This window comes from Myripristis murdjan, chromosome 10, assembly GCF_902150065.1.
Source record: "Myripristis murdjan chromosome 10, fMyrMur1.1, whole genome shotgun sequence".
Classification (NCBI taxonomy): domain Eukaryota; kingdom Metazoa; phylum Chordata; class Actinopteri; order Holocentriformes; family Holocentridae; genus Myripristis; species Myripristis murdjan.
The window spans coordinates 18,939,187-18,965,159 of record NC_043989.1 but is presented as its reverse complement, the minus strand read 5'-3'; the positions used below and the strand labels follow the sequence as shown (position 1 = coordinate 18,965,159).

Genomic DNA, 25,973 nt, shown 5'->3' with positions numbered 1-25,973 from the left:
ACATGTTTTCCATGACTGTGCCTTCATGCTGTCGGGCAAATATTGACAGAGGAGAAGTCTGTACAGATGTATGAATATTGTCTCTGACTGTATTGTGAATAAGCAAATGTAATCCCTGATAACAAACACTAGTTGTTGACACATCACCATCAACAGAGATGAGCATTTTGACCTGAGGCCTGACGTATTGACATGGTGAAGCTGATTAAATGGTGAGCCTATAAAGCTGGGCTTGTAACAGGAAGATAACAGCATGCTTAGGCAATCAGCATGAGGGTGACATCCACCGTGTGTTAGACATGATCAAGGAGACCAATTTGACGGTGAGTGCACCACATCTCTCTGACTTGGTGGGGAAGCCTTATTTTTTGCATCCAGGTCTGGGAGACTTCCGATGATTGTCTTTATCCAAGAGTCGTAATGTGGATTCATATTTTCCATCCAGGGAAGGCGGGTAGATTGGAAGAAGTTTGATGTCATGGACGCCCCCTGCAATGTGACGGTGCTCCAGGCCCAAACGCAGATCAACTCCACCATCTACCACCTGGTGAAGCTGGTCAGTGTGTGTGTGAGCTGCACTCTGAACACTTTCCTCAGTGTTCCTCTGCTCCTGGTCATCCACCGCTCTCCATCTCTCTTCAGACACACACGCTTTCTCCTCCTCACACACCTGCTCTTCTGTGACAACCTCCAGGTGGGTCTACACACATCATTCTCTCAACACTAGTGTGAATGTTGAGTGTTGTGTGAGTGTTTTGTCAAAAATCAGCAGGAATGATGCCCTTTGACCAATGAACAAAATGTTGTGTTACCGTTTCAGCTGCTCCTCTGGACAGTCAAGGCAGTTTTTCTAATGTGTAACCAAGGGATACCTGTGGCCCAGTGTCTGATCCTCTGTGCTGCTACCCAGGCCTGCTCAATGGTATGTAGGGCATTTAATATAATGGCATAATCCACATCTTACTGGCTACACTGAGCTGTATTTCTTACATCATTCTACATATATCTGTATGCTGTGGGGACTAACAATATTTAAACTGCCCAACTTACCTCATTTTTACAATGAAATGGATAGCATTGGCTAGAGCTGAATATATTGATGATGTTGAGATAGATAGATAGATAGATAGATAGATAGATAGATAGATAGATAGATAGATAGATAGATAGATAGATAGGTATACTTTATTGATCCCAAACTGGGAAATTCCCATATTGTCAAGACTAGATATCATCTGGGATTTTGGATAGCGCAATATTGTGATGATAAGGCACACTTGTTGTCTTTTCTTGGTTTTAAAGGCTGCAATACAGTAAAGAGACGCAATTTTCTGAACTTAGTAGAATTGGTCTATTATTTGCATCTACCTGCTTAGTCATCATATCCACATTGTTATGGGTTGTTTATTAAAAATCTCTTATGTGGAAATATCTTATGAAAGCTTCAATAGTCATCCCTACAAAAGTGTCATTTTTTCCATTTTTATTATTGAAGGTATTCAGTCAGATATTGCAATATCTAATTTTGTCCATATCACACAGCTCTACATTTGTCTTTTCTGTGGTGATGAGTATCAGTCATTTCAATTTGTTATCTGATGCAGCTGCACACTTTCTGCACTGGATCATGCCATGTGTGAGTCACCAACCTGCCCTAAGCCCTGCTGCTAATTTGCACTCCAATCTGAATCTTTTAAAATGGCAGATAGCAGCCAGAGTAGAGGGTTAAATCACACTTTAATGTCTTCACTCCTACCATCTAGGTGGACCTGTTACTGAGCGCTGCTCTAGCTGTGGATCGCTGCGTGGCTGTCAAGTGGCCTTTGCATTATGACCGCCTGGTGTATCAAAGGAAAAGAGGAACTGTAGCCGCCATATGGACCTCATCATTTCTGCTCAGCAGTGGGGCTTTGACTATTAGCCTGAACACCATACAGGTTAACACCTCCCTCTCTCGCTGCCGCCCGCTCATCCTCTCCCCCTGCCTGTCAAACACCTCGGCCTTGCTGCTGTTCTGCACCGTGGTGAGTGCTGTGGTGCTCCCGCTCTGCTACCTGATTATCCTGGGATGCTTCTTGCTGCTCTGTTGGGACATGTGTGGCGGGCTGCTCTGCACCAAGAGAGCTTGTGTGACCCTGAGCCTCCAGGCCACTCAGATCATCTTGTATTCAGTTCCGGTGATAATGGACAGCTATCTAGTCCCTGGCTATCTGCACTGTGATGCTCTTGACATAGCAGCCACCACCACCTACAACCTGGGCATATCGCTTATTCCTTTGGTGTATGGCTACCGCTCCCGGGAGCTGCGGCAGAGGCTGCTGCAGGCCTCCCACAGGAGCCAGGTCAACAACTTAAGCTAAGGAGAGCTCATCTTGAAAAATTTGATATTATTTCACTTACTGCCTAGTTGCTATATAGGGTCAGTAGGGACAACAATGGTGCTATCTTCCACTCATGGTTACTGAGTGCTCGATACTGGCTGGATGCTCCAAATTAGCTTCCTGCCACTGAGGTGGACTTTCCCCATGGCTTACATACTCAAAAATAAAACCACTCAAACTATTAAATAAACAAAGTTAGACCTTGTTATTATGTGGCAGAATTTTTGCAGGTGGCCTTTTTAAAAAAAAAATTATCAACAGTAGAACTATTTTCTTGTGCAGCCTTTGCTCTCTGTGCTGGTTCTCATCATGAAAGTGGCTGGTAGGTGCCGGAAAAGTCTGTGTACAATAGAAGGGAGCAGCAGAAAAGAAAAAGCTAGTGCCAGTCACCTTTTAGTCCTCCGATATATGTACGTGTTCAGTGAAGAAAACAAACTACAGCAAACCTAATCTATTTCCATGCAGCAGCTATTCTGCTCCTCTGGCACATAGTGATACAGAATGCAGAGAAGTTGTTTGATCTGCTTTTTATAACCGACATTTTAGTTTTGCAAAGTGACAGTGACATAAAACCTTCGAGTGGTTTCAGTTATTTTTAAAAATGTTAGCTGGGGGGAAATCCACCTCAGTGGCAGCTAATGGTTATAATTTGGAGCATCCGGCCTGTATCCAGCACTGAGTAACAAAAAGAAGAAGATAGCACCACTACTGTCCTACGTAATATCTAAGGGTAAAAGTGAAATAATATCATTTTTTTCAAAGTGAAATAACCCTTTAATTTTAGGGCTCACAAAGCAGAGTTACTATTTCTAAAATTTAGTAGCACTTGGCTGAATGTTCAGAACAGCCTTTCCACATTTACTGTTTCACATTCTGAAATTACCAAAGAGCATGAAATATTAAATTTGGATAACCGTGTCAATATGCTGCACGGATGTAGCATAACAACCGTGGTCTGCTTGCATTTCAAAAGCAAACTGTGTTTTATTGGTGGCAGTAGGGTGAAAGCGAAATACTGTGATCTCAAAATTAAAACAAAAAAAAAAAAAAAATATTGAGTCAAGCTGGTCAAACAATGTTAAACTGAACCAATCTAGACAAGGCAATGCTTCAGTATAACAAATAAAAAGACATGGCCAACTGTGTAAATATCTTTAATTTGTACTTTAAATATTGATATACTGTATATCTGCCCATGCAGTTACCAATTATTGTACAAAACATTCAAGAATGCCGAGGAGAAAAGATGCACAAAGTAGGGACGAGTAACGAATACAACTTGGAAAAATACATCAACAATAGTATTTTAAAGATAGTGTGGTTTTTGGGGAGTGTGTGTGTGTGTGTGTGTGTGTGTGTGTGTGTGTAGGTCAGAGAGTTTGGGCCTGGCAGCTTCCCTGATTGTGATGAACACCCCTTTAAGAGGCACAGGCACAAATACACAGGTAGCACTGAGGTGAGACAGCACTCCCCAAGCATAATTACGATGGTCTCTGGGAGATGAGCAACACAATAATCTACCCCACTGCTCATGTGGAGACACATAGATTTCAAACCTTTGGAAAGATACAATATGTTTATGCAGAAGCCATAATATGAAACACAGGAGCTGGAAGATGGATCAAACAGTATGGCACAGAGCTAACCTCGGTTCGACTCCATTACAAAGCAAAGCACTGGAATGTGTACTGTGTTTGTTACCATATTCAGGCAGGCACTGAGAATCTGAGCCTTGACTACAAAGAGGCTGAGGTTACTTTACATGTTACAATGACATTATCAAGATGTTTTCAATAAAGGTACGCAGCATTCCAAACAGCATTAAAAAAACACACACATCTTGCATTGAAGTTGTGTTTGACAGAAAGCATTGGCAAATGTAATGTAAATTACCATATAACTGGATGGAGGATTATTTGGCATTTGACCAGACTCTGGTTAAGTCTTCAACAACTTCCTTTTAAATGAGAAGCTATGGCGTTACACAATAACAAGGAAAGAGAACATTTTGAGATGTATGAGCAGCATGACATGTAAAAATCACCCACGGTCCCCTCTGGCCCTGTGGATCTCCGACACCAGCCCTAATGTTATGCGCGCTCTTCAATACAGGCTGGTTTTTTTCATAATGCGCAGGAACTCCTGTTGATTCACTTCCCCGTCTCCATCCCTGTCTGCTTCATCAATCATTTCCTTCAGGGAGAGAGAAAGAGGAAATAAAGAAGAGTAAAAGGGAGCAATCAAATAAAACTGACATTAGAGTACTACATTGTCCTAAATTAACTGCAACTGCATGGTTAGTGAAACTGAGTGAAAAAGACTTACTCCCATTCACCAAACATGAACTTTTGCCACAGAGTGGATACTTTAGGATTTATGGGCATCAGTTATTAATCTAAATGTTTGTCATGGCCTTTGGCGTTTGAACACATAACTGATTTTCTTTGTTTGTTGTTACTGCTCTCTGTCTTTGGAGGGCAAAACAGAGTGGGCATTTTTTCTTCATTTCCCACAGTTTTTTTTCCAAGTTCAGTAAATGAATGTTTCCCAAGTCAGTGAGTAATCATGTTAAATAATCATGATTCTAATAATGACCAAAATAATCATAATTATGATTTCTGCCATAATCAAACATCCATAGTACAGATGTGTGCAAACCAAATGAAAGTCTCTAAATGTGCACTCCACTACACTGGAGATGCACATTTGCACTTGGCCTTACCTGCAGCTCCTCATCTGTGAGGTTCTCTCCCAGCTCCTTGGCTACTCTCTTCAGATTCCTGAATGAGATCTTCCCTGTCTCATCGTCATCAAATAGGCGAAACGCTTTCAGGATCTCCTCTTTGGAGTCTTTCTCAGCCTGAATTCAAAGCAGAGAGTATTTTTCCATAAAGTTTGGTAAAGTTGTATCTTTATGCAGTAGTTGCAGTAAGCAGGCTTCATCTATGAAAACAAGTCAAGTTAACTGTGTGTGCATATAGAGCATATATAATCAAACAGTAAAACCAAGAGAATAAAATTCAGATAACACACACTCTCGTTTCCGTGTGTGTGTGGTTGTAGGGTTGTAGGCACTGCAGGATAAACTGGTCTTGAGTCTGGACTCAACTAAAATGCATTATTTGAATTCCAGGCTGACCTCAACACACTCCAGAGCAGGACAAGGGCCTGGAAATAACATTTTAACAATAAAGCATTCATATGAACACAGTTGGACCACTACATTCTGCTCTGGGGCCAAACCACAGACAAAACCTGACCACTTTCAAAAACACAGGGGAAACACTGCTCCGTTTCTGTCCACTTCTCTGTAAATGATGATGTTTCAAGTGATGGAAATACAAATAAAGCCTGTCATTTAATATACAGCACAGTTACATCTACCATTTTCTGTGTCATGACACTGAGGAAGTCAGCGAAGGAGATCTTCCCCGTGCCGTCCTTATCCACCTCACTGATCATCTTCTTGATCTCCTCTTTCTTTGGTTCAAATCCCAGAGCTCTCATCGCAACCTGGCAAAGTGGGAGAGAGCTGAATTAAAATACAAGCACGTCAAATGGATTTGCTTTCTCCACCTGCCAGGCACTGATAAGCGTTAGCCTTCTACCTTGAGCTCCTTGACATCGATGTGTCCAGAACCATCGGTGTCGAACAGCTCAAAGGCCTCTCTGATCTCCTGCTTGAGCTCCTCAGTCAGCTCTGGCTTGGGGCTTGTCTTCTTCCGAGGAGGTGGCACTGGGCCCTGCAGGGATGGCCTCTTTGCATTGGTCGCCTGGGGAGCACAGAGGAGGGAAGCACAGGAACAGCTGACAGCTTAAAAGGTAGCAGATACAAACACAGAAAAGAAAGCATCACCACTGACAGAGAGGCCTTTTCCTCCTTATAATGCACCTATAGGCGACGACCTGTTTATCCAAGCGCACGTAGGGCTGCTGATGTTTATTCCAGCATTTGAGAATAAAACATGACACACGTGCATATCATAATTTCAGCATCTCTATTATCGGATTCACTCACCATTAGATGCTGTAATGTGAATGGCAAAGATGATAGTGGATCTAATTTGCCAGTTCAAGACACTGCTTTTATCTCCAGGCTACAACCTCCCTGTCATTTAGGGAAGATGGGATCACAAAGCGGGGTTATTTACATGAGTCGCGTATGTAATCCGTTAAATCAGGACTGGGATATAAGATCCTCTCTTCTCCAAATCCTTCGATTTTAATTCGCCAGGGTAATGGCTGAAACAAATGAGCAAAATAAGTGTTTGCAGCTAGAAAGATGCACAGGTTTTCTTTCCAGAAGACGCTCTTGGAGGATCCGGGCGTTTGGTTTGTGCACGCTTCCCGCCGGCAGATGAGAATATCTTGTCACGACCATGCAGGAGCAAACAGGGAAAAAACAGGCAGAGGAGGCAGTAGAAATCAAACACACCAGTCGGGCAAAAAGATGATTGGTTACTGAAAATCACGGGACGCAAAGCAAGTGGTACTGATGAAACAGGGCTGTTTTTCATGGAGAAATCAGCTGCACGGACGTAATATATGGACTGGATCAGAATATTATACTGCTGCATGAATGTTAATATATGAATGCTGCATTTGGTCATTATGTGATTTTGCCTCAATGCACCGTGTAGCGTGTATGCAGCCCATTCCCACCTACATTGGAGTAAAGGAGCATCAAGTTCACTACAGGTGGCAACATCACCGGAAGCAGTGCTGTTTTACTTTCAAAATAAAATTGAAAAGTGTCACTCCAAACAACAAACATTACGGTGTACAGGTTTAAAAAAAAAAAATAAAAAAAAAAACATTAATATTGGATAATGAATCGATTTTTGTTTTTGCAAAAGGTTCTTGCAAAGCATGCTCTATATACTGTTGTTAAATGGACCCATGTAAAATGCCAGGGTTTCCGAAATCATGCAACGGAAGGCTCTGGTACTCCCTTCTTAAATAATTAAAGTTCTTTAGCAAATTGCTATGGAGGAGGCGTTTTGTTGTTTTACATAATTTTACATAATTTCCTTGGCCAGGGGTGCTTTGGAGAAAAGATCTCGTAACTCAGTGAGGCCTCCCTGGCTAAATAAAGGATGAATGAAATAAAAATAAATAAATAAAAAAAAAATAACCTCTGAATTATAAGACAGACACTTTTTCAAAGTTGTCCTGTATATTTATTGTGTAAGAATGTTGTTGTATATTTTTGACAGCCCTGCCTCTTGCATATGCCGATATTCCAGGGTACCCTATGCAGTGAATGGACATGTTGTAGAAACATCAATTTTCAATGCATACTCTATATTGCAAGTTTTTGTTGTTATTCATTAGGCTTTTATTTTGAATCTTATAACCGGAAATGTGTGCTTTTGACATACATGCGCTGGTGTGGGGGGTGTGGTCACTGTGCAAAGAGGCGGAGACAGACGGGTGATTGGTCCAAATAGTGGCGTTCTTTGACGTATCCTCTACACCATTGGCTCTTCGCAGCGTCACCATTCGTCCCGAGCGCCGGATCGGCCAATCACAGAGACGCTCTCACTCAGCTGATAGACGGTTCACAGTTTGCAGCACAGGTTTCAGGTACATCGCGCAAACTTTCATGCGTGCTGCCTCATTTCATAGTGTTTTATTTAACTCTTGGCATCATAACATAGAGCAAACACTAAACACCAGACTGCAAGCAAAACAGAAGATTTATTTTTACCATCTTCTCCTCCAGTGGGACCATCAAGTCTGAACATCAGTTCACCTGTAAGCAACTTCAGACTCCTCATTATGGCCACACGTCTCCGACCGGTGAGTTAATTGACTTTCATATTCCAGTTTGACATGTTTAACTTTATTGCATCAAAGCAGTGCTTGTAGCATATTATTGTCTGAATTGACATAATAATCTATCTGCTTGGCTGTCTGTCTCTCTCATACACACACACACACCCACACCCACACACCCACACACAGAGTAATAAGCGGTGTGCAGTCATAGGGGGCTCCGGTTTCCTCGGCAGACACTTGGTGGAAAAGCTGTTGGATCGGAGCTACTCTGTGTCTGTATTCGACATCCGCCAGAGCTATGAGCTGCCTGGTGTCACCTTCCACCAAGGAGACCTTTGCGACAAACAGGTATTGGTCCCCTACTCTCTGTCTGCCCTATGATGAGTCAGGGCCAACGACCTTTCAGCTTTAGTGGCTTTTGACCTACCTGCCTCCTGATTCCCTGTGAGACATGGTGTTGGCTGAGTGAGATACACAGTGTCTGTCCTCCCCAGGCTCTGCTTCCAGCACTGAAGGACGTGTCCCTGGTATTCCACTGTGCCTCCCCAGCCCCGGCCAGTGACGACCGCGGCCTGTTCCACAAGGTCAACATCCAGGGCACGCGCACCGTGATTCAGGCCTGCATGGAGGCTGGAGTGCAGGTGGGACAATGTGGACGCACCAAAAACATGAATCTGATGATCTGATTCAGAGCAACACCTGACACTTTTTTTTGATTTCGCTAGAAACTTGTTCTGACGAGCAGTGCCAGCGTGGTGTTTGAGGGCACGGACATCAAGAATGGGAGAGAGGACCTGCCCTACGCCAAGAAGCCCATCGACTACTACACAGAGACCAAGATTGAACAGGAGAAGGTGGGAGACGGTTGACTGAAATGGTTAACAGCGGCTCCAGCTGGGTGTTATGGTTTACTCACTCACATCTTATTAGGGATGTCACAGTGAAAGTCACCAGTGGAATTCCACAGTTCTCAATACATGATTTGATGCCACGGCACACACAGAAATCCCTTTCAGCACACACTGATTGATTTAAGAACTTTGAACATTGAGTTTCAACTTATTTAATCACATAGGTTACATTAGAGTCAGAACACATCACATTTTAGTGATTTCAAAAACCATTCAAGAGAGACAGATTTTGTTTTTTTTGCATGTAATTCATTAACCTTCACCCATTTTGACAGCATTTTAAGATTGAACATTGATGCCTGTTAGCGAGAGAAAAAAGATAAATGATGAAGTGTATCAGTAAAAAATGGTGTTTCTTGTGTTAACTATCATTTGTTTACAAAAATTGCATCGTCAGTTAGGGGAAAAAACGAGGTCAGTCTCAAAAGTTAGCCATTATTGTCCTTACAGTTTTGGAAGGGCAACAGTAATGATAGTGAATCTGTTTTTGTCACTGCAAATAGGTAATTATTGTTTTTCATTATCGGCCCTGAAATTCCATATCATTGCATCTATAATTCAGATGGACTGGAGACTTAACCTCAGTTGTGAATGTAAGAGACTGTCATCTTTGTTGGCCTTACAATGAGCTGACTGTCTGTCCAGAGTGTTTTCCTGCCTTGTACTCAGTGTAAGCTGGAATATGATCTCGCTCACCATGACTTTGAAACAGAACGAGTGGGAAAAGAAAATCAATGAATGATGTTATCGCTTCATAGTCTTCCAGAGATAAATATTTTCTATTTTTCTTGTATTGTAGTTGGTCCTGGAGGCATGTGACAAGGAGAAGGGTTTCCTAACAGTCGCCATCCGGCCACATGGCATCTTTGGTCCTCGGGACCCACAGCTGGTACCCATCTTAGTGGACATGGCCCGAAGAGGCAAGATGAAGTTCATCATTGGGTGAGTAAGAAAAGCGTGGTAGCTAATAATGGAGCCTTCATTTTATTCAGTCAGTGTCCCTGTATTTTTCTCTTTGCATCATTAATGATCGTTGTACTTTTCTTTGTTTTGTTTGTTTTTGTGTAGTGATGGAACCAATCTGGTCGACTTCACTTTTGTGGAGAATGTAGTTCATGGACATATCCTGGCCGCTGAGCGTCTGAGGTCAGACTCACCTATCTGTGGCAAAGTGAGTGAGAATAGCAAATATGGAGCCTGCTGTCCTTGAAACCTTCTTTTCCTCTTTGTTTCTTCTGTTCTCTGGAAGTTTTGGTTCATGTAAAAAAATGATGTCCATGAAAACCTTTTACTGACACCTTGTTTCTCTATCAAGCCATCCTTTTCCAGAAACAAGCTGGTTATAATTTTGAATGCTGATGTCTTATCTGTTGCATACAATGTACAATTTTTTGCGTTGGCCTTGTAAACTGACTTTCATGTCAGTAATATCTTGTATCCTCCCCTTCTCTTCCAGCCGTACCACATCACCAACGATGAGCCAATTCGGTTTTGGGACTTCATGTCTGAAGTGTTGGTGGGCCTGGGCTACGCTGCTCCCCGCTACCACCTTCCTTACGCACTGGTGTATGGACTGGCCATGCTGCTGTGGCTGCTGGCCCTGATCCTGCGCCCACTAGTGGCCTTCAAGCCCACCTTCACACCGATGAGAGTGGCACTCGCTGGAACCCACCACTACTACAGCTGTGAACGCGCCAAACAGGACATGGGCTATAAGCCGGTAGTCAGCCTGAAGGAGGGGATCACACGTACAGTAGAGAGCTACCCTCATCTCAGACAAGGGGCGTGATGGTAGATGTGACGTAGCATGGAGATCAAGACTGTTCAGATCTGTGAGGCTGTTGGTGTTAAGGCAGTCATGCCCGAGAGCGAGGCGGTGATGGAATTCACATCAGGTTTCAGGATACAAATCACACGACAATGACAGGCAGGGTTTTCAAGCTTCACAACCTTTACGTTTATTGTCACTGTTATTTTTGGATCCATGAACATGAATCAGTGCCTCTTTCTCCTGCACCACTCTCATGGATTTACTTAATTCTCACCTGCAGATGGCAGCAGACATTCCAGGGTTTTGTCAACACACTCTAACTCACAGCACCTACTACATGCCAGAGATAAAGTTTATGTAAACCCGAGTGACCTTTTAATTTGCTGTGACACCTGTTAACCTTTACATAAATCCTTGCTCTATTTTTGTATGTGTTGTACAGTTAGATGTTGCTGCTCATTTCAACACCTTAATACATTCCTTTGGTAGATCATTTTCCTGATACTGCTTTTATGTAAATCACAGCTGAAAAGGGAGTTAAAAAAAAAACAAAAAAAAGTCTGAACACCACTTTACATCTGTACTCTGATATTGGAGTGCCTATGCCACCCTGGCGTCAGGGTCATGTATCATCAGAGTGGCACGCGTGGTGTGAGTGAGCGATGTCGCAACATTGTTCTAGAAATGTCGCACGATACAATAATGGGAAGGGCAATAAAAATGCAGCCTTCGTCACAATCCTCTTTCCACATCCCATCAGTCAAAGTGACATTTCTTGCCCCCCCCCACACGTAAATTATACAACTGGAAGAGGTGTAGAGAAGGAGTGTTTCATTTGCAAAGTATTCATGTAACATTAATTTGGATAGTCACTAGCAACCACAGAGGTTTACCTCCAGTTGACGCATGTTTGTCATTCCTATGCCTCGGTGTGACAGCAGCAGCAAGGAGGAGGCTGAGATACTTTGCATTCCCACCTTAATACTGAGCCAGCAGCTCCCCAATGATTCACTGCGAGTCAGAACCATTGAGGAAGGCCGTCCAACTGGTTTCTTGCTCAGAGCATAGAAAAAGAGGGATGTGTGTAGACAATAGACTTCAGAGTTTACACTTGCCAATGTGCTCACCAGACTGAAACTTGCCAATTTCCTCTTCCACCTTCTCTCTCTCTCTCTCTTTCTCTCTCTCTCCACTCCTCCCTCTCTCTCCACTGAGACAAATGTGTATCTTTGACTGGGAGTTCACACATGTGTGTCATGATGAATTTTCTAGACATGTTGAGAAATCCATTCACACTCCTTTTCGATTTGAAAAGGCTCGGTAAATATATGCACAGCATGTGTGAGATTGTTTTTTCTAGACAAACAGTGGTAGGCTGATTTCCATGCTGAGATCTCAAATAGTGCATGGTGTAGCAAATAATTCTGTCAGAGAGTTTTGCCGCAATTTGCAACCCACGTTCAGGCGACATTTTCTTGTCAAATTTATGCATTCACTTACACTTGGTCATTATTTTGTCTGATTTCGTTCTGATTTTGTTTACCATAAGCCTACATCTGCTTTTATAACTGTTTGCATGAAGTGATATGAAAAGGTTACCTGACAGGTTTAAAATCGGCTTACAACCTGTCAAGACAGCATGTCGTCTTCAAGACAGGACATGTTTTAATGGCTTTAATAGCAGTGGCTTGAATTATTTTATCCCTGGGGTTTGAAAGAAAGGTTAATCTCTTAGTACACAAACAAATGGAAAAACTAATTTACTTTGGCTCTGAGACTTAATTTCAAAGCGGAATTGAATGTGTTCCCTGGTTTTGAAATGTTTTAATTTGTTTCGATATCACAATTACGGGTGTCTGTTCCTGCCTCGTTGTTTGTTATCTTCTTAAGTTGTGTGTCTGATTTACTCTTGATCTCATTTTAATGATGTGCACATCCTGGGCCTTTTCTGCCCAGTGAGCATGAGAGGAGCATTCCCACAGGAGATGTTGCATGAGTCAGTTCATTTATGTATGCCATGCTGTGCACCCAGTTGCCCCTCGCTTGTCTTTTGTCTTGCTCTGTTTTCAGAGATACTCATCAGACTATGGCAGGTATGTGCTTGTCTGGGAACAAAGCGCTAATGCTGTAAACAAAAATCAGTTCTTAGCAACCTCAATTGCACACACACAAGCGCACGCACACGCGCACAAACACACTGCTCCACCCCACACCTACACTCTGTGACTGGCTGGGCTTGTTGGTGCTCACGCCCATACCTGTTTGCTTACTCTGGAGGGAGACACCTGTCAGGCAGACTTTCTCTCAGGTCACACCAGTCACACCGATCAACTCCCAGCTGACAAGGGTGGACGTTGCTCTGCTGGAGGCCAACGGGACGCTTCCTGTAGTCAAAGTAGGTAGGTGCTCTGTCTCTGGCCACCCTTATTTACAGTATAATTCAGCCAAAATAGAAGGTACTTTCTGTTTTTAAACCATTAACCAGAAGCGGTGAGAACAGAGTCTCTGAAAAGCATCAATCATGCTATATTCACTGTTTGTTAAGAGAAGATCTGTGGATATCCTGTCCTGTGTTTTCATCTCTGGGTGTTTCTGTATCGTGCGAGTTGCCTTTCCTCCTCCTTGCTTGCTTAGTAACAGTGTTATTAATGATTTATCATGCGTGGACTGATGGGCACAACCCAGGTTAAATATGGAATTCTGAGCCCTCAGCATATTTGTTCTGTCACCAGTATTCAGGACAATATCCTCCAGGGATGTTGTGGCAACATGTTTTCAGAGGCAGTGAAACCACAGCCTGTGGAGTTTTTACAACTTTTATTTGCATTCTGAATTTGGCGGCACTCCACAGTTTTGCATGCGCTCTAGTCTATGTCTACTTTCAGATAAGGCAGGATGTGTCAGTAATTTTTAGTGTTTTCCCCTTTCGCCTTGACCTCCCTGGGGAAATGTGTTTATAGTCCATGTTTGACCATAAATCACCAAGGGGTCAGCTAATTTGGATTTGAGAAAGAGGAAGTGATGTTTTCTCAATCTCAGAAATCATTGTCTGTTTGTGTGTTTATCTCAAGTGTTTGCATAATGCACACATATTCATGTAGGCCTACATATGGGTGTGTTTGTGTATCCATATGTCACTTTTGGGCTGCAGCAGTATTTTTTAGAAAGTGGTAGGACAGGATCATCTACATGTCTAAAGGATGAAACTAAGGAATGCTTAACACAGCACATGTCCCTTACTTGGAGCACAGGGAGGGAACAGCCACCCTGTGAAATTTGCTGGAATGATGATTTGCCTTTTGGTGTTAAAATGATCCAATTTGTTTGAGACTCATCCATCTAATTGTCTTTTTTTTATACATGTCTTCTCAGGTAACATACAAAGCAGGACAGAGAGAAACCTCTAGAACAACCATGCCAAACGGTGAGCAAGCTGACTGAGCCGGTCTGAATATGAAATAAATTGTTTCCTCCCATGAAAGAGATAATGTCTCTGTGCCAGGCTGACGGCTGAAAGGTGCCATCATGAATTGTTTGGTGTCTGTGACGGTTGATCACTGAATATACGCCATCTCAGACTGAAGTGCATATTATACACGCTGTCAAAGGGATAGTAATAAGATGTCAGCACTATACAATGCGGCCTACAGCGTGTAAAATATATTTCAGATAGTGTGTGGGTGTGTGATGTGCATGTGTTTTGTGCCTCAGGGCAGGAGAAAGAGGCTGTGATGCGGACCACTAAGGTGCGGACCAAGCTGAAGGGAGACAACAGCTGGCTGCAGGCGCGCAATAACCCTGAGCCCAAAGATGAAGAGGAGAAACCATGGTAAGATCGTCATCATCACAGCATGTATTAGAGGGATGACACCCTCATAATCGTTTGTTCAGTTTTCCAAACATCTCATGCCAAGTCCACCCAAACATTTGGTCCATGCAGGATAAAAGAAGTGAGAGCCAGTCGTGTAAATGGCGCCCCTATTGAGACCAGCCCGGTGTCTCCCCCCGTAAAGCCCACCCCCTCACCCAGCAAACCTGCCACAGAAAGGTAAATCCTGGTTTCTGATCTCAGGACTGCCATCCTTATAAATTAGTTTCCAGTCAAACTGAATCACCCAGAGAACAGGATAGTGATCTGATCAGATATGAACAACTTGCATTTGTTTTGAATTGATTTTTGAAGAGTGTGTTTGTTAAATCTCAGTGATTAGATTATTTCCCAAACTGAAAGGTTTGGCTCCACTGTTTACTGCCAAAACCTTTGCACCTTCAAAAACATGTGAAACTCATGCTGTTAGTTCCTGTTTCAAAGGTTTAGTCAGCCAATTTGGGAGTAAAACAGAAGTAGGGTGAGGGCAAAGTAAGGTGGAACTACACGTGCAATTTTGGGATTAAGCCATATATTAATTACAGCAAATGGCATAATTGATGGCATGATTAAATGACTTTTATTAACTTGACCTGTTTTCCCTTTCTTTTTTAGAAGTGTTTCCACCAAACCTGAGAGCAAGCCTGCTTCATTTAATGGCTTCAGGTCAACAGCCTCTCCTACATACATTAGCAGAAATATTAGCATTTAAACACAGGGATTTGGTCACCCGCTCAGATTCCTGTGTTTAATGTAATCTTTTCTTTTTCATCTATTTGCAGTGGGAAAACAAACTTCATACCAAAGACCACTTCAGATACCTACAAGAAAATGTGAGTAGACAGAGGAGAGTCACAGTTAAACTACTAGCCTCTAGAAACTGAGAGAGTGTTCTGATGAAGTGTTTATACTCGTGTTTGTGTTCATTAGAGCCCCGCACACTTTGAGGTCCAGTTCAGACAGCCCAGGACAAACAGAGGGCCAGATTAGCCCTGAAGAGCAGGAGAGACGGTGAGTCTTGGCCCCACAAAAAAGGAGCAAGAAATGTGAATGGCATCCAATTTGTGACTCAAACCCACTGAAAAGCGATTTCATTAACATTATAATGAGTCATTTTGCAGGAGGGAGGCAGCCAGCGGTGTTTTGAAGAAATCTGCAGCCAGACAACGATCCTATGTCCTCTCTGCTGCTAAGAAATTTGAGTATGCAGACTATTGCTCATCTTACCCCCTCAATCTCATTCTGAAATCTGACATGAGAAACATACACATAAAATATTCACTGATCACTACACTTAATTATATGGCTGCTTTTTTAAAAAAAAAAAAAAAAAATTGTTTGGTTTTGTGAAGGTATTAATGAAAAATGTGTCTCCAAACCCTCCAGGCCTGCAGATAAATCACCTGTCACCTCACCCGTTGACATCAGTCTATCATTTGTGGCTAAAAGGTAAACAGCACCTTTCATAGCTCTGACCCTGAGGCCAAAAAAAAAAATGACATGAATGCAAGTGCATGATTAAATGTGCCTGTGTGTCCTGCTGTAACTCCATATATGCATTCATATGTGTGTGTGCCTGGGTACAAATGGGCACAAACAGGGTGGAGGTTACAGATGATGATGAAAGCACTGAGACTGAGGCAGCTCCACCCTCCTCCTCCTCCTCCTCCTCCTCCTCCTCCTCCTCCCCTGCCATCCCTGCCACAACCCCTGTCTCTGCACGTCAGCCCAAACCACGGACAAAGTAAGTCCCACCGCTTGGAGCCATGTATCTGTTTTCACTCGCATGTTCAAGTTCAAGTTCATCTAAAGCCCAGTATCACTTCATGTGTGGCAGGGCATTCCATTTTGTTATGATTTATTGATTTATTTCTGGATGTATCTCTGATGTGCAAACCAGACTGAGGACAACAGTTGATGTCACTGCTGATGAACCAGTGGCTCCAACAGTAGAAGACACTGCCCCAGAGCCTGCGAAAGAAGCCCCCCCTGTAGTCCCCATCAAAGAGGACACAGCAGTAGTCGCACCTGAAAAAGACCCATTTGAAGACTTGAAACCAGGGTGCACGAAGGTGGCCACTCCTCTCCCAGAGCTAGCCTTCGAGGATGTTGAGCAAGTCTGTGCAGAACCAGAACCTGATGACTCAGCGGTTTCTGGGAAAGATGATGCTCCTCAGCCGGACCCGGCACCAGTGTCACCTGCCCCGGTGTCACCTGCCCCGGTGTCACCTGCCCCAGTGTCACCTGCCCCAGAGTTACCTGCCCCAGTGTCACCTGCCCCAGAGTCACCTGCCCCAGAGTTACCTGTCCCAGTGTCACCTGCCCCAGAGTCACCTGCTCCAGTGTCTGCTGTCACTCAGGACACAGAGGAGACACACCCTGAGCCAGAGCCATCTCCAAACCAGAGGTCAGACCTTAAACTAACAAAATTAGCGATGCCATAAAATATGGCATTCTAACCCCAGCATGATGTTTTCCCAAATATTTTTCATCATCTTTGAATATCACCCTATTCAAACAAAATGTTAAAGTCACAATGAAACAGCATCTTGAGAGCATATTGCTTCCATAATTGTATGTATTTCCTGTTGAAACGCACTATTAAGGTGGGACATAACGGTGGACGCTATTATTCAAAGGTGTAAATGAATGGGACATCAGTTCAGGAAGAAAAACAATTTTATTTGATGGGAGAGGCAGGAAAAAAATCTGTGATGTCTTGAAAGGTTTTCTTTTATTTATTCTTACTGGTACAGCATAAGGGAATCACTACAGATACACTGTTTATTATATTCAAATAATGGGACTTTGATATAAAAACACAAGAAATTTCTTTGTAAATTTTTGGCACTTAATGATCATCAGGTGAATATGTTCTATATTATGGTGTGTAAAATGAGTTGAAATGGTGAAAAAGCCATTTATCATGTCACTCTGGCTTTAAACTATTTTTTTACTCTCAGATAGTGTCTTTGCTATATGACTGGATTTTTATTCTCATTCTTTGATCTTGTATGATGGAGCTCCGTCTTGTAACGGTACGTTTTTCTTCTCCATCTGTCTTCACGGCTCCAGTGCTGACACACTCACCGCCTTGTCTGACACTCTCATTTCTTTCGACACACGTTCGACCAGGTATGTTAGCTGAAAAGCCAAATAAGACGATCTCTATAGAATACGTATTACATTTGACCATTGTCGTATTTGATTTCCTTTTTCTTATTCATCTGTCTTTGGCAGTCTATTGGACACTCCGAACGAGAGCGATGTGTCCGACCTTGTTGCACCTGACAGGTACACTTTTGATCAGGCGTTGTTCACAAAGCTATAAACATAAGCCCATTTCCAGCCTGTTTATTCCCTTTCCACTCTCTTTACTAGTTACTCCAGCTCTACAACTATGCCTCCAAGCCCAACACACCATGAAATACTAACAGTTTGTGTCTCCTCCAGTTTTAAGGATGAAGAACCAGCCGTGGCAGAGGAAGAGGCAGGCCCAGTAGATGTTCACACGGATGACAGGTATGAAACTTCCTCATTCATGTCATAGCAGAGAGGCAGTAAGAAAATAGATCACGGTGAACTGCTATTGTTTTCTTTTTGAAAGCAACCTCAAAATTACCCACATCCTAAATTTAGGTTTCTCACAACTGTCAATCATAAAAAGACTCTCTCTGCCAAATCACGCTGATTTGATATGGGGTGGCACGGTTCAGGGGTTAGAGCGTTTGTCTGGTTACTGGAAGGTTCCTGGTTCGATCCCTGGCTCTTTCAGGAGAGCATGTTAAAGCTACAGAAATGTGGTCTGTTTACCATGTGATGAAATGTGTTACCTCTACTTTAATATGCTGTTTTTGTGAATGTATACTTGACATGTGTGCAAGTGCAGGTGAACTGATCTTTTCCCTTTCTGTCTGCAGTGATGAACAGGAGTCGACCAAGGTGCTCAGTAACTGTGTAGAAATAACTGATGATCTTCTGTCTTTCGATAATGGGTTAGTTCAAAATATACTCCTACTAATGGTTCAATTAAACTATCCTAATATTAGCAAATGCCGTATGCCTTAATATTATCTGCCAACTGGTCACTAGGTGGCACTGTTGGAGTTCTAATGATACGCCTGCTCCTCAACCTCAACTGGCCTCTTCTTGTCTTGTTCTGAAATCTCCTATTCAGGCCAAAGGAGCTGGAGGACCCGGTTCCCCCCAGTCCAGGTCGCTGGAGTCAGGATCTGCTTAGTGGACCAGACAGGTATAGGAAAAGCTCTTTCTCTTCCAGGACCCAAATACGAAGTCATACTTGGGGAAAATCCCTTCATGAAGTGAAAAAACAAATTCACAGCCTAATTGTTAGAAGTTAGCTGAGGCATTATTTGAATTAACTTCACCAGCAGTACATTTGAAATGAAAGGATTCTGAAAGGATGAAAGGATTCTGCATATATGTGTGTGCTTGATGGTGTGTCTTTGACTTTTCAGTCTCTCAGATCCAGCAATGAACAGTAACTCCCTGGACCTGCTGGCTGATGATGTCATCCCCATCGACACAGAGGCACGCAGGTCAGAGAGATATACATCCCTTCTTTTTACCACTATTAAAGCTGAGGTGTAAGATCTTTTTTTTTTTTTTTTCAAAAATATATATGAATCCCATATTTCGACACATCAGAGTTCCCCTACTTTCAGCATTCTGTTGAGCCCCTGCTCACTGTTAAATGGAAACACAATCTCAAGTTCCTGATGGCGCCGAGTAATACTTTGAAAGAGAGAGCCACGTCTTATCTGCGCACGACTTGAATCAGAAGAGAATGTTCTGTACTGATTAGTATTGCGACTTTGTTTTGTCTCTGCCAGCCTCAGCACTGAGCAAGAGGAGGAGAAGCAGACAGACGAGACAGCCCAAGAAACACAAAGGTAAGATGGAGATGACAGGGTGCTCTTTAACAATTATCTGTCTATGCAGAGCTGTTGGCGCTAAGAAATGCATTCTATAGCGACACGCTTTGTAATGATTTCCACTGACTGTGCCTGAGACTGTGCTGTGTCGCTCTACCCGCCAGCCCCACAGAGACAGTCACTGTAACCACCAAAACTGTGATCATTACTGACACCAGGTACACACACACACACACACAGACACACAGACACACACACACACACACAAACTCCTGTAATGTATATCAAGATGCTTCTCGCGCTCTTTAATAGTTCCGTGGGTTTCACAATTTTTTTTTTTTTTTTTAGCAGACTTGGATACTAATAGTGCTTGAGAAGTGCCATACTGACCCCTGCTCGCCTCCTTTTCTTTTCCCATCATGCCATCTGTCTGGTCCTCCTCTGCATCCTTGTTGCTTCTCTCTCTCTCTCTCTCTTTCTCTCTCTCTCTCTCTCTCTCTCTCTCTTTCTCCCCCTCCTTCTCTCACAACTAACAGTACAGAGGACAGTCCAGAGCCCTGGAGCTCACAAGTGACAACAACCTCAGTCACCAAATCCAGGTAATTTATTTTGCTGTGTCACAACAGGGCTAGAGCCTTGAGTTTGCACAACATCTTGACAGCTGTGTGTGTGTGTGTGTGTGTGTGTGTGTGTGTGTGTGTGTGTGTGTGTGTGTCTGTGTGTGTGTATGTGTGTGTCCATGTGTGGTCCTTACATGTATGCAAGCTTATTTAGAAGACACTTGTATGGTTCATTTTCCTGTCTGAAAAAAAAAATGTGAAGGAAATTAACTATTATCAACACATTTTTCTATGGGCAATATATTTTTGATGAAAATATATGAAATAAGAAGGTTAAGGTGGGGATGCTAGTATTTTGTGCTTTATTCAGTGTAACTGCTATTGACTAGGACTAGAGATCCTTTAGATGAGGCAAAAATGGGGGGAAAAAGTTCATAATAAGTCCAGTTTTGCCATATTGCCAAACAGCCAAAGACTTGTCTTGCCATTTGTCAAAGATTCTTGTTTTGATTGAGCTTAGGCCCGGATCCCTCTGTGTTTCTATTTACCATTCAAAGTGCATTAAATCTTTCCATTATGAGTCAATGTGATCAGAATTCCTTCAACACACGATGGGCCATGCTGACAATTGAGAGTGAAATCAGTGTGAAATTGTTTTTCAGCTTGGCTGATCCATTTGATCCATATCCGATAGGGACCACGTCCCCTAACAGGTAATCATATTGGTGTGGAGCTGTGACTGTTTTCCAGCCAGCCAGATAGCATCTCGGCATGCATAATGCAGCAGTTTCTGATTATGGGCCACTTTTCTCTATTGCAGCCCCCCTGACCTGCTCCAGCCCCATTCAGCCCATTCCATCAACAGGTACGGGAATGAGAATGCAATTTCTTGTCCTCTATATTGCAGCCTCTGTTACTTTCTCTGATACTGTTTTGTTGCTGAATAATATGACTGTTCCAACAGCTGCTTCACTTTGTATCTTAGTGCAATAATTATCGTCAGTATCATACCTGCCATACTAGCTATTAGCACTTTGTCACCTTCGAATTTTAAGGTCCTATCTGACATTTTTGTCAAAACTGAGTTATTCACATAGTCATTTTCTGTGACAGCTTATTAATATTATGAGTGGTGTTATTTTAATTTTATGATTTTTTAAAACTTTTTACTGAGAGAAAATTGCTCTGCAAATTAGTTTTGTTATATGGGATATGTAAACTTTGAAGCTCAATATCTCAAGCTGCTCAGTTAGAGCCTTATAGTCCAAGGTGTCGACTTATTGTTTTGCCAATATTGATTTTCCCTCAGCATGTCGCCAACTTCCCTTGAGGAAGGAGATGCAAGTCAAGCAATCAAGTGTAGCTTAGTTGGAATTAAGCAACTATTTCTGTGGGATTGAGCTAAGACTTTTAGTGCTATGGTCGTTGTATACAGAGTGACAGTATCACACTCTCTGCAGGCTTGGGTTTGTGAAATTGTAATGTTTTATGTATGTGTTTGACAGTATGAGCAGCAATGCCTTGGAATCCCTTGCAGAGGACGTCATCCCTATCAACACTGACACCAAAAGGTATTAAACTGAGTCGAGTGTGTGACTGTGTTATGAATATGTGAGTGGGGGAAAGGGAAGAGCGTGAGCCAATAGAATCCATTTTCTCTAACTCACATATAACCTTGCTCTGTTATGCTTGATGTGTCATAACTTCTGCCCTATCTCGTTCCACTCTGGCTCTGCAGTCTCAGCACTGACCGATCTTGGAGACGCAAGTGGGAGACCAGCACACCCCAGCACACTACCACAGAAAAGAGGTGATGGCGCACTTAGATTTACTCTTACACTTACACACAATGCAGCCTGCTATGCCTCATTCATCTTCATCCACCCGTCCATGTCCATTATGTGTTAAAAGCCTTTCATTGTATGTCCCTCTCAGCCAAGAGGCTGAACCTGCAGGCCATGGTGAAGATCAACAGATATTGGTCACATTTGAGAGAAAGTAAGTCACCTTTTTATTAAAAGCTCCGGGTGCATATCTGTACCCTTTTATTCCCATAACCCCTTTCCCTTGAAGTAAGTAGGCTTTTGCAGCATGAACACTCAAGTCATTGAGCTAGAAGACATTGTGCACTGGGGCTGCTGAAAATAGGTCAAATATATATCCGTTACAACTTTCCCCCATAAGTGAGGTAAACATATATCCTTCTGGCCATTTACAATGTACAGAGAGTGAATCTGTCTTAATCTTGTGGTACAATGCCATTTCTTTGTTTGTGTTCAAGGTCCACTGAGAATGACTCCCCATGGGACAGATGGACATCACCCACTGTCTACACTACCACTACTACAACAGAGGAAGAAGAGGAGGAGGAGGAGGAGGAGGAGGAAGAGGAAGAGGAGAGGTATTGCCACTGTAGCTGTGCTCATTATATGCAGATTAAAGCATAATTATAAGCAGATTAGTTTATGATTTAATCAGATTTTAATATCTTATAATTCAGTGGCTAATGACAATTTAATTGAAAGCAAAACTTTTCTTCATAGCTCAGTGGAATCAAAATAATCTATTTCTGAACTCCATATTCGTAGTTTAATATTACCACTTTCTTTGCTGTATTGCTCAGACTCTGATGCTGAAATATTCTCTGTTGTTGTTGTTTTTCCTTAGCCCTGAAGATACAGAGATACAGACCGTGACGGCCATCTCCACCATCAGGTTAAGATAAACTGTGCAAGTCACATTTGATTGAGATGGAGATTCTCACAACTCATAACAATTCATTATGTTGAGATAAAGCACATTGAATGGAGTTTAAGAGTGAGACAGGTGTGGTACAGAGTGTGAGACAGGTAATGGTTACTATAAGAATGAATAGGAGGAGGGCTCAGGAGGATGAAACAGAGCACACCTTTGTCAACAAAACTGGAAAGGCCAAATCAGTGTTTCTTACGAAACCCTCTAGAAGCATGAGTCAGTAAGAGAACAGCTTGATAGGCTTAGAAAAAAGTGTTGTGGTCTTGTTCACTGGATGAAATTCAGCTTATTGACTGCTGCCGGCTATAGTAAAAGTGGAACACAACTTTCTTTACTTCCCAGGGAGACATACAGTGACCCAGAGCCTGCTATGGATCGGTGAGTTTATGATCTTGTTAACACCAAATGCAGTACAATGCAAGAGGCATTTCCCTGTAACATCATTTTCTGCTACTTTTTTTTCCCAAGACTTGCTTTTGTGTCTTCTCTGCATACTTCATGTCATTTGGGATTTTAAAGATAAACATAAATGCAGTAATACCTAGATAATTAATATGCCAATAACTGTTGACGCCAATTTAATGGACACCATTGCACTCGAACTTGATCACTCACTGCATAGAGTATCTAGTGTCGTAGTGTACGTCATCTGAACTTATTTTAGCCTTTTACCTACTAGATCTATTCCTTTGCTCCTGCAACAGCCGTCTTAGCCAGGGGGTGGGTCTAATGAGAGACTTAGGCCAAAGCCCTGTGGGAATGCAGCTGTATCTGCTTAACACTGCAGTGTAAGAGCTAAGGTTACCTGCAACTCCTGTACAATGGATTAGGCAGACTTCTGAGTCCACTCTGTTACTGATCTCAAATGACAAGATCTTCTCCTCTCATTATCTTTCACTATACCCTCATTTCCTTCCCTCTTTAATTGTCAGTGCTTTGAGTCTCCAGATGTCAAATTAATGATGTGTATTAGAGTTGTCCTTTTGTCAAATCGCAGCCTGTTAAGCAGCATGCCATTATCAAGTGATGGAGGGAAGTGATCATCTCCCAAGCTATATTTGACAGATGTAGAATTCTTTATTCTTAGCCACAGCCCATCATACTGTTGTCAGAGGCTGACAGTTGACATTAATGTTTGTCAATGTATCTCTAGTTACGGCACCTTGGAGACAGAGGAAGAAAACCGAGTCGAAACACCAGAATCGGAGCCCAAAAAGTGAGCATTTTAAAAAGCGTGGAGAAATTTTTGTTAAAATGTGGCAATCAATATGCATTTGAACTCTATCTAATCCCCCCCTTTGTCCCTTTCTCTCTGTTTCTACCCCATCCTCACCTCAAGGGGGTTTGTGTATGTAAAGGAATATGTCAATGCAACAGAGATGTCCTCCCATGGTGTCACAGACACTGATGTCGGGTAAGACTAAAACAATATTTACGCATTAAAATCACAATAATAATGATAATATACTGATGAATAAATGGTGCTACTTCAGTGCAGGCAGTGCTGGCAACACTGGCATCATTATGTGCTATTTGTCTTTGTATCTTAGTGGATCTGATTATGTGGCATCAAGCTCCTCCAACTACTCCTACTACAGCCCCTCCACTTACTCCAGGTAATAACACAATTCCCTAAATCCATACTAAACCGACCTCCAGCCAGACGCCTGAGCCCTAGCCCGTTCCCCGCCCCCTTGTTGTTTGCAGCTCAGAAGAAACTAGATATGTGAAAGCAGTCGGGCAGAAATTCCACTAAGCTCGCTCATTAGGAGGTTAAGTGAGGACATCAAAGGATTGTTTACACTTATTCCCTCACACAGGCCAGAAAGGGCCACGGGTTATTTCCACACAGTGCTGCTGCTCAATCTGAGTCAGTGCCCCGGCTAACTCCTATTGTCTCCACTGCTGTGCCTCCCCAGGGGCTCACTGTCATCCCCCTGCACATATTGTGGAGAGCTGGTGGGCAATGACGCCAGGATCACTATTGAGCACCTCAATATCAACTGCCACCCGGCCTGCTTCAAGGTATTTCACCTGTCTTCTTGACTGCAGCTGAGCTGAAGATATAATTAGCAGTATATTGAATCATCAAAATATTGGGTGTATTCACATTTATCCTTAAAAGGTTGACCCGGGGAATGTATATCAGCCTTTATCAATTTGAAGCAGTCAAAAAGCAAACCTGTTTACTTTAGTGTTACCTTGGTCCTTAATATTGTTGTTCCTGCTCAATAAAAAGCAAATGGCATCTACATTATAAATATTGCAGGTTTGTTTTACACTTATTTTAGTCTCTAAAAACATAAAGCTTGTGTTTGCATTCTGTCAGACTCTGCATCAGAAACTTGAGTGGTATATTTCAGAGTGAAAGTGTGCATTCATTCAGTCTATTAAATTACTTTGTAAGCCAGTAGTGAGGCGACGGTGTCAGCAGTGGATATTATACTGCAATTATAGACCGGGTGTTAAAGCTTCTGTGATGTATAGAATATTGTAATAGAATAGTATGGCAGCACCAGTGGTTTTAGCTACTTTTCTTTTTTGCTATACTTTCTCCTAAGTGCATTTCCTAATGATGCTCTCCTGGTGTTTCAGTGTGGTGAGTGCAGTAAGCCTATGGGAGATCTTCTTGACAATATGTTCCTGCACGGCGGAACAGTCCACTGCGAGAGCTGCTACTCCAAAGCCCTCGACTGATTACCGCTGCTCTTCAACAGCCTCTTTTCCCTGTCCCCTATTCCTTCTTGCTCATTTGCATATAAAAAGGAGAGAACTAGTCTTTCACAAAGTTTGGACTGTAATAGGTTTGAACTTAGGAATTCTTTGGTTGGGGGTGATCAAAGAAAACTGTTTTGGTGAACAATATGATTACTTAATGCTGATTCTTGTATACGTTTAAACGTCCAATTTCTCAAGTTTGTATTTCTCCCTCATGGTGAAAGTTGTGCCTGCCTCAGTAAACTATGAAGGATATGTCTCTAACACAATATGCGCTGCAAAGTGAACTGTGAACAGACTAATGCTGGTAGCTGGGTACAATATGGCAGTTCGG

General features: G+C 42.5%; 4 protein-coding genes across 4 annotated transcripts; 3 read left to right on the top strand and 1 right to left on the bottom strand.

The window, feature by feature from the left end:
- Positions 1-299: 299 nt before the first annotated feature.
- On the top strand, positions 300-2,360 carry LOC115366244 (olfactory receptor 6B1-like). Its single transcript, XM_030061602.1, has 4 exons — positions 300-323; positions 446-694; positions 821-922; positions 1,764-2,360. Exons 1-4 carry the CDS (start codon positions 300-302, stop codon positions 2,358-2,360), a joined length of 972 nt encoding a protein of 323 aa, XP_029917462.1.
- A 1,165-nt stretch (positions 2,361-3,525) lies between these two features.
- Positions 3,526-7,005, bottom strand: cetn2 (centrin, EF-hand protein, 2). The gene is made up of 5 exons (XM_030061771.1): positions 6,400-7,005; positions 5,990-6,154; positions 5,766-5,894; positions 5,104-5,241; positions 3,526-4,574 (listed from the first exon to the last, which is right to left on the bottom strand). Exons 1-5 carry the CDS (start codon positions 6,400-6,402, stop codon positions 4,485-4,487), a joined length of 525 nt encoding a protein of 174 aa, XP_029917631.1. The 5' UTR covers positions 6,403-7,005; the 3' UTR covers positions 3,526-4,484.
- Positions 7,006-7,918: 913 nt separating this feature from the next.
- On the top strand, positions 7,919-11,582 carry nsdhl (NAD(P) dependent 3-beta-hydroxysteroid dehydrogenase NSDHL). Its single transcript, XM_030061770.1, has 7 exons — positions 7,919-8,183; positions 8,349-8,510; positions 8,657-8,803; positions 8,888-9,016; positions 9,873-10,015; positions 10,142-10,244; positions 10,530-11,582. The coding sequence occupies exons 1-7, from the start codon at positions 8,163-8,165 to the stop codon at positions 10,860-10,862; spliced, it is 1,038 nt and encodes a 345-aa protein (XP_029917630.1). The 5' UTR covers positions 7,919-8,162; the 3' UTR covers positions 10,863-11,582.
- Positions 11,583-13,001: 1,419 nt separating this feature from the next.
- znf185 (zinc finger protein 185 with LIM domain) lies at positions 13,002-25,929 on the top strand. Its single transcript, XM_030061768.1, has 33 exons — positions 13,002-13,239; positions 14,217-14,268; positions 14,556-14,673; positions 14,785-14,892; positions 15,328-15,378; positions 15,495-15,545; positions 15,643-15,723; positions 15,834-15,914; positions 16,099-16,161; positions 16,313-16,456; positions 16,613-17,119; positions 17,788-17,847; positions 17,953-18,006; positions 18,166-18,234; positions 18,633-18,707; positions 18,890-18,964; positions 19,191-19,271; positions 19,566-19,625; positions 19,772-19,825; positions 20,141-20,206; positions 20,830-20,880; positions 20,988-21,032; positions 21,673-21,738; positions 21,906-21,977; positions 22,103-22,165; positions 22,449-22,568; positions 22,835-22,882; positions 23,264-23,299; positions 24,075-24,137; positions 24,261-24,335; positions 24,472-24,537; positions 24,841-24,946; positions 25,517-25,929. The coding sequence occupies exons 2-33, from the start codon at positions 14,259-14,261 to the stop codon at positions 25,616-25,618; spliced, it is 2,721 nt and encodes a 906-aa protein (XP_029917628.1). The 5' UTR covers positions 13,002-13,239; positions 14,217-14,258; the 3' UTR covers positions 25,619-25,929.
- Positions 25,930-25,973: the final 44 nt, after the last annotated feature.

Excerpts from the sequence above, each read along its gene's own strand:
- LOC115366244 (XM_030061602.1), top strand. The coding sequence starts at position 300 with ATGATCAAGGAGACCAATTTGACG. Across the intron at positions 695-820 it reads TCTTCTGTGACAACCTCCAG|CTGCTCCTCTGGACAGTCAA; the intron begins GTGGGTCTACAC and ends TTACCGTTTCAG. Across the intron at positions 923-1,763 it reads CTACCCAGGCCTGCTCAATG|GTGGACCTGTTACTGAGCGC; the intron begins GTATGTAGGGCA and ends CCTACCATCTAG.
- cetn2 (XM_030061771.1), bottom strand. Across the intron at positions 5,895-5,989 it reads TCGATGTCAAGGAGCTCAAG|GTTGCGATGAGAGCTCTGGG; the intron begins GTAGAAGGCTAA and ends CCACTTTGCCAG. Across the intron at positions 5,242-5,765 it reads GTGTCATGACACAGAAAATG|GCTGAGAAAGACTCCAAAGA; the intron begins GTAGATGTAACT and ends CTTTGAATTCAG.
- nsdhl (XM_030061770.1), top strand. The coding sequence starts at position 8,163 with ATGGCCACACGTCTCCGACCG. Across the intron at positions 8,511-8,656 it reads GAGACCTTTGCGACAAACAG|GCTCTGCTTCCAGCACTGAA; the intron begins GTATTGGTCCCC and ends TGTCCTCCCCAG. Across the intron at positions 10,016-10,141 it reads AAGATGAAGTTCATCATTGG|TGATGGAACCAATCTGGTCG; the intron begins GTGAGTAAGAAA and ends GTTTTTGTGTAG.
- znf185 (XM_030061768.1), top strand. Across the intron at positions 20,881-20,987 it reads GGGACCACGTCCCCTAACAG|CCCCCCTGACCTGCTCCAGC; the intron begins GTAATCATATTG and ends TCTCTATTGCAG. Across the intron at positions 22,883-23,263 it reads ACGGCCATCTCCACCATCAG|GGAGACATACAGTGACCCAG; the intron begins GTTAAGATAAAC and ends TTTACTTCCCAG.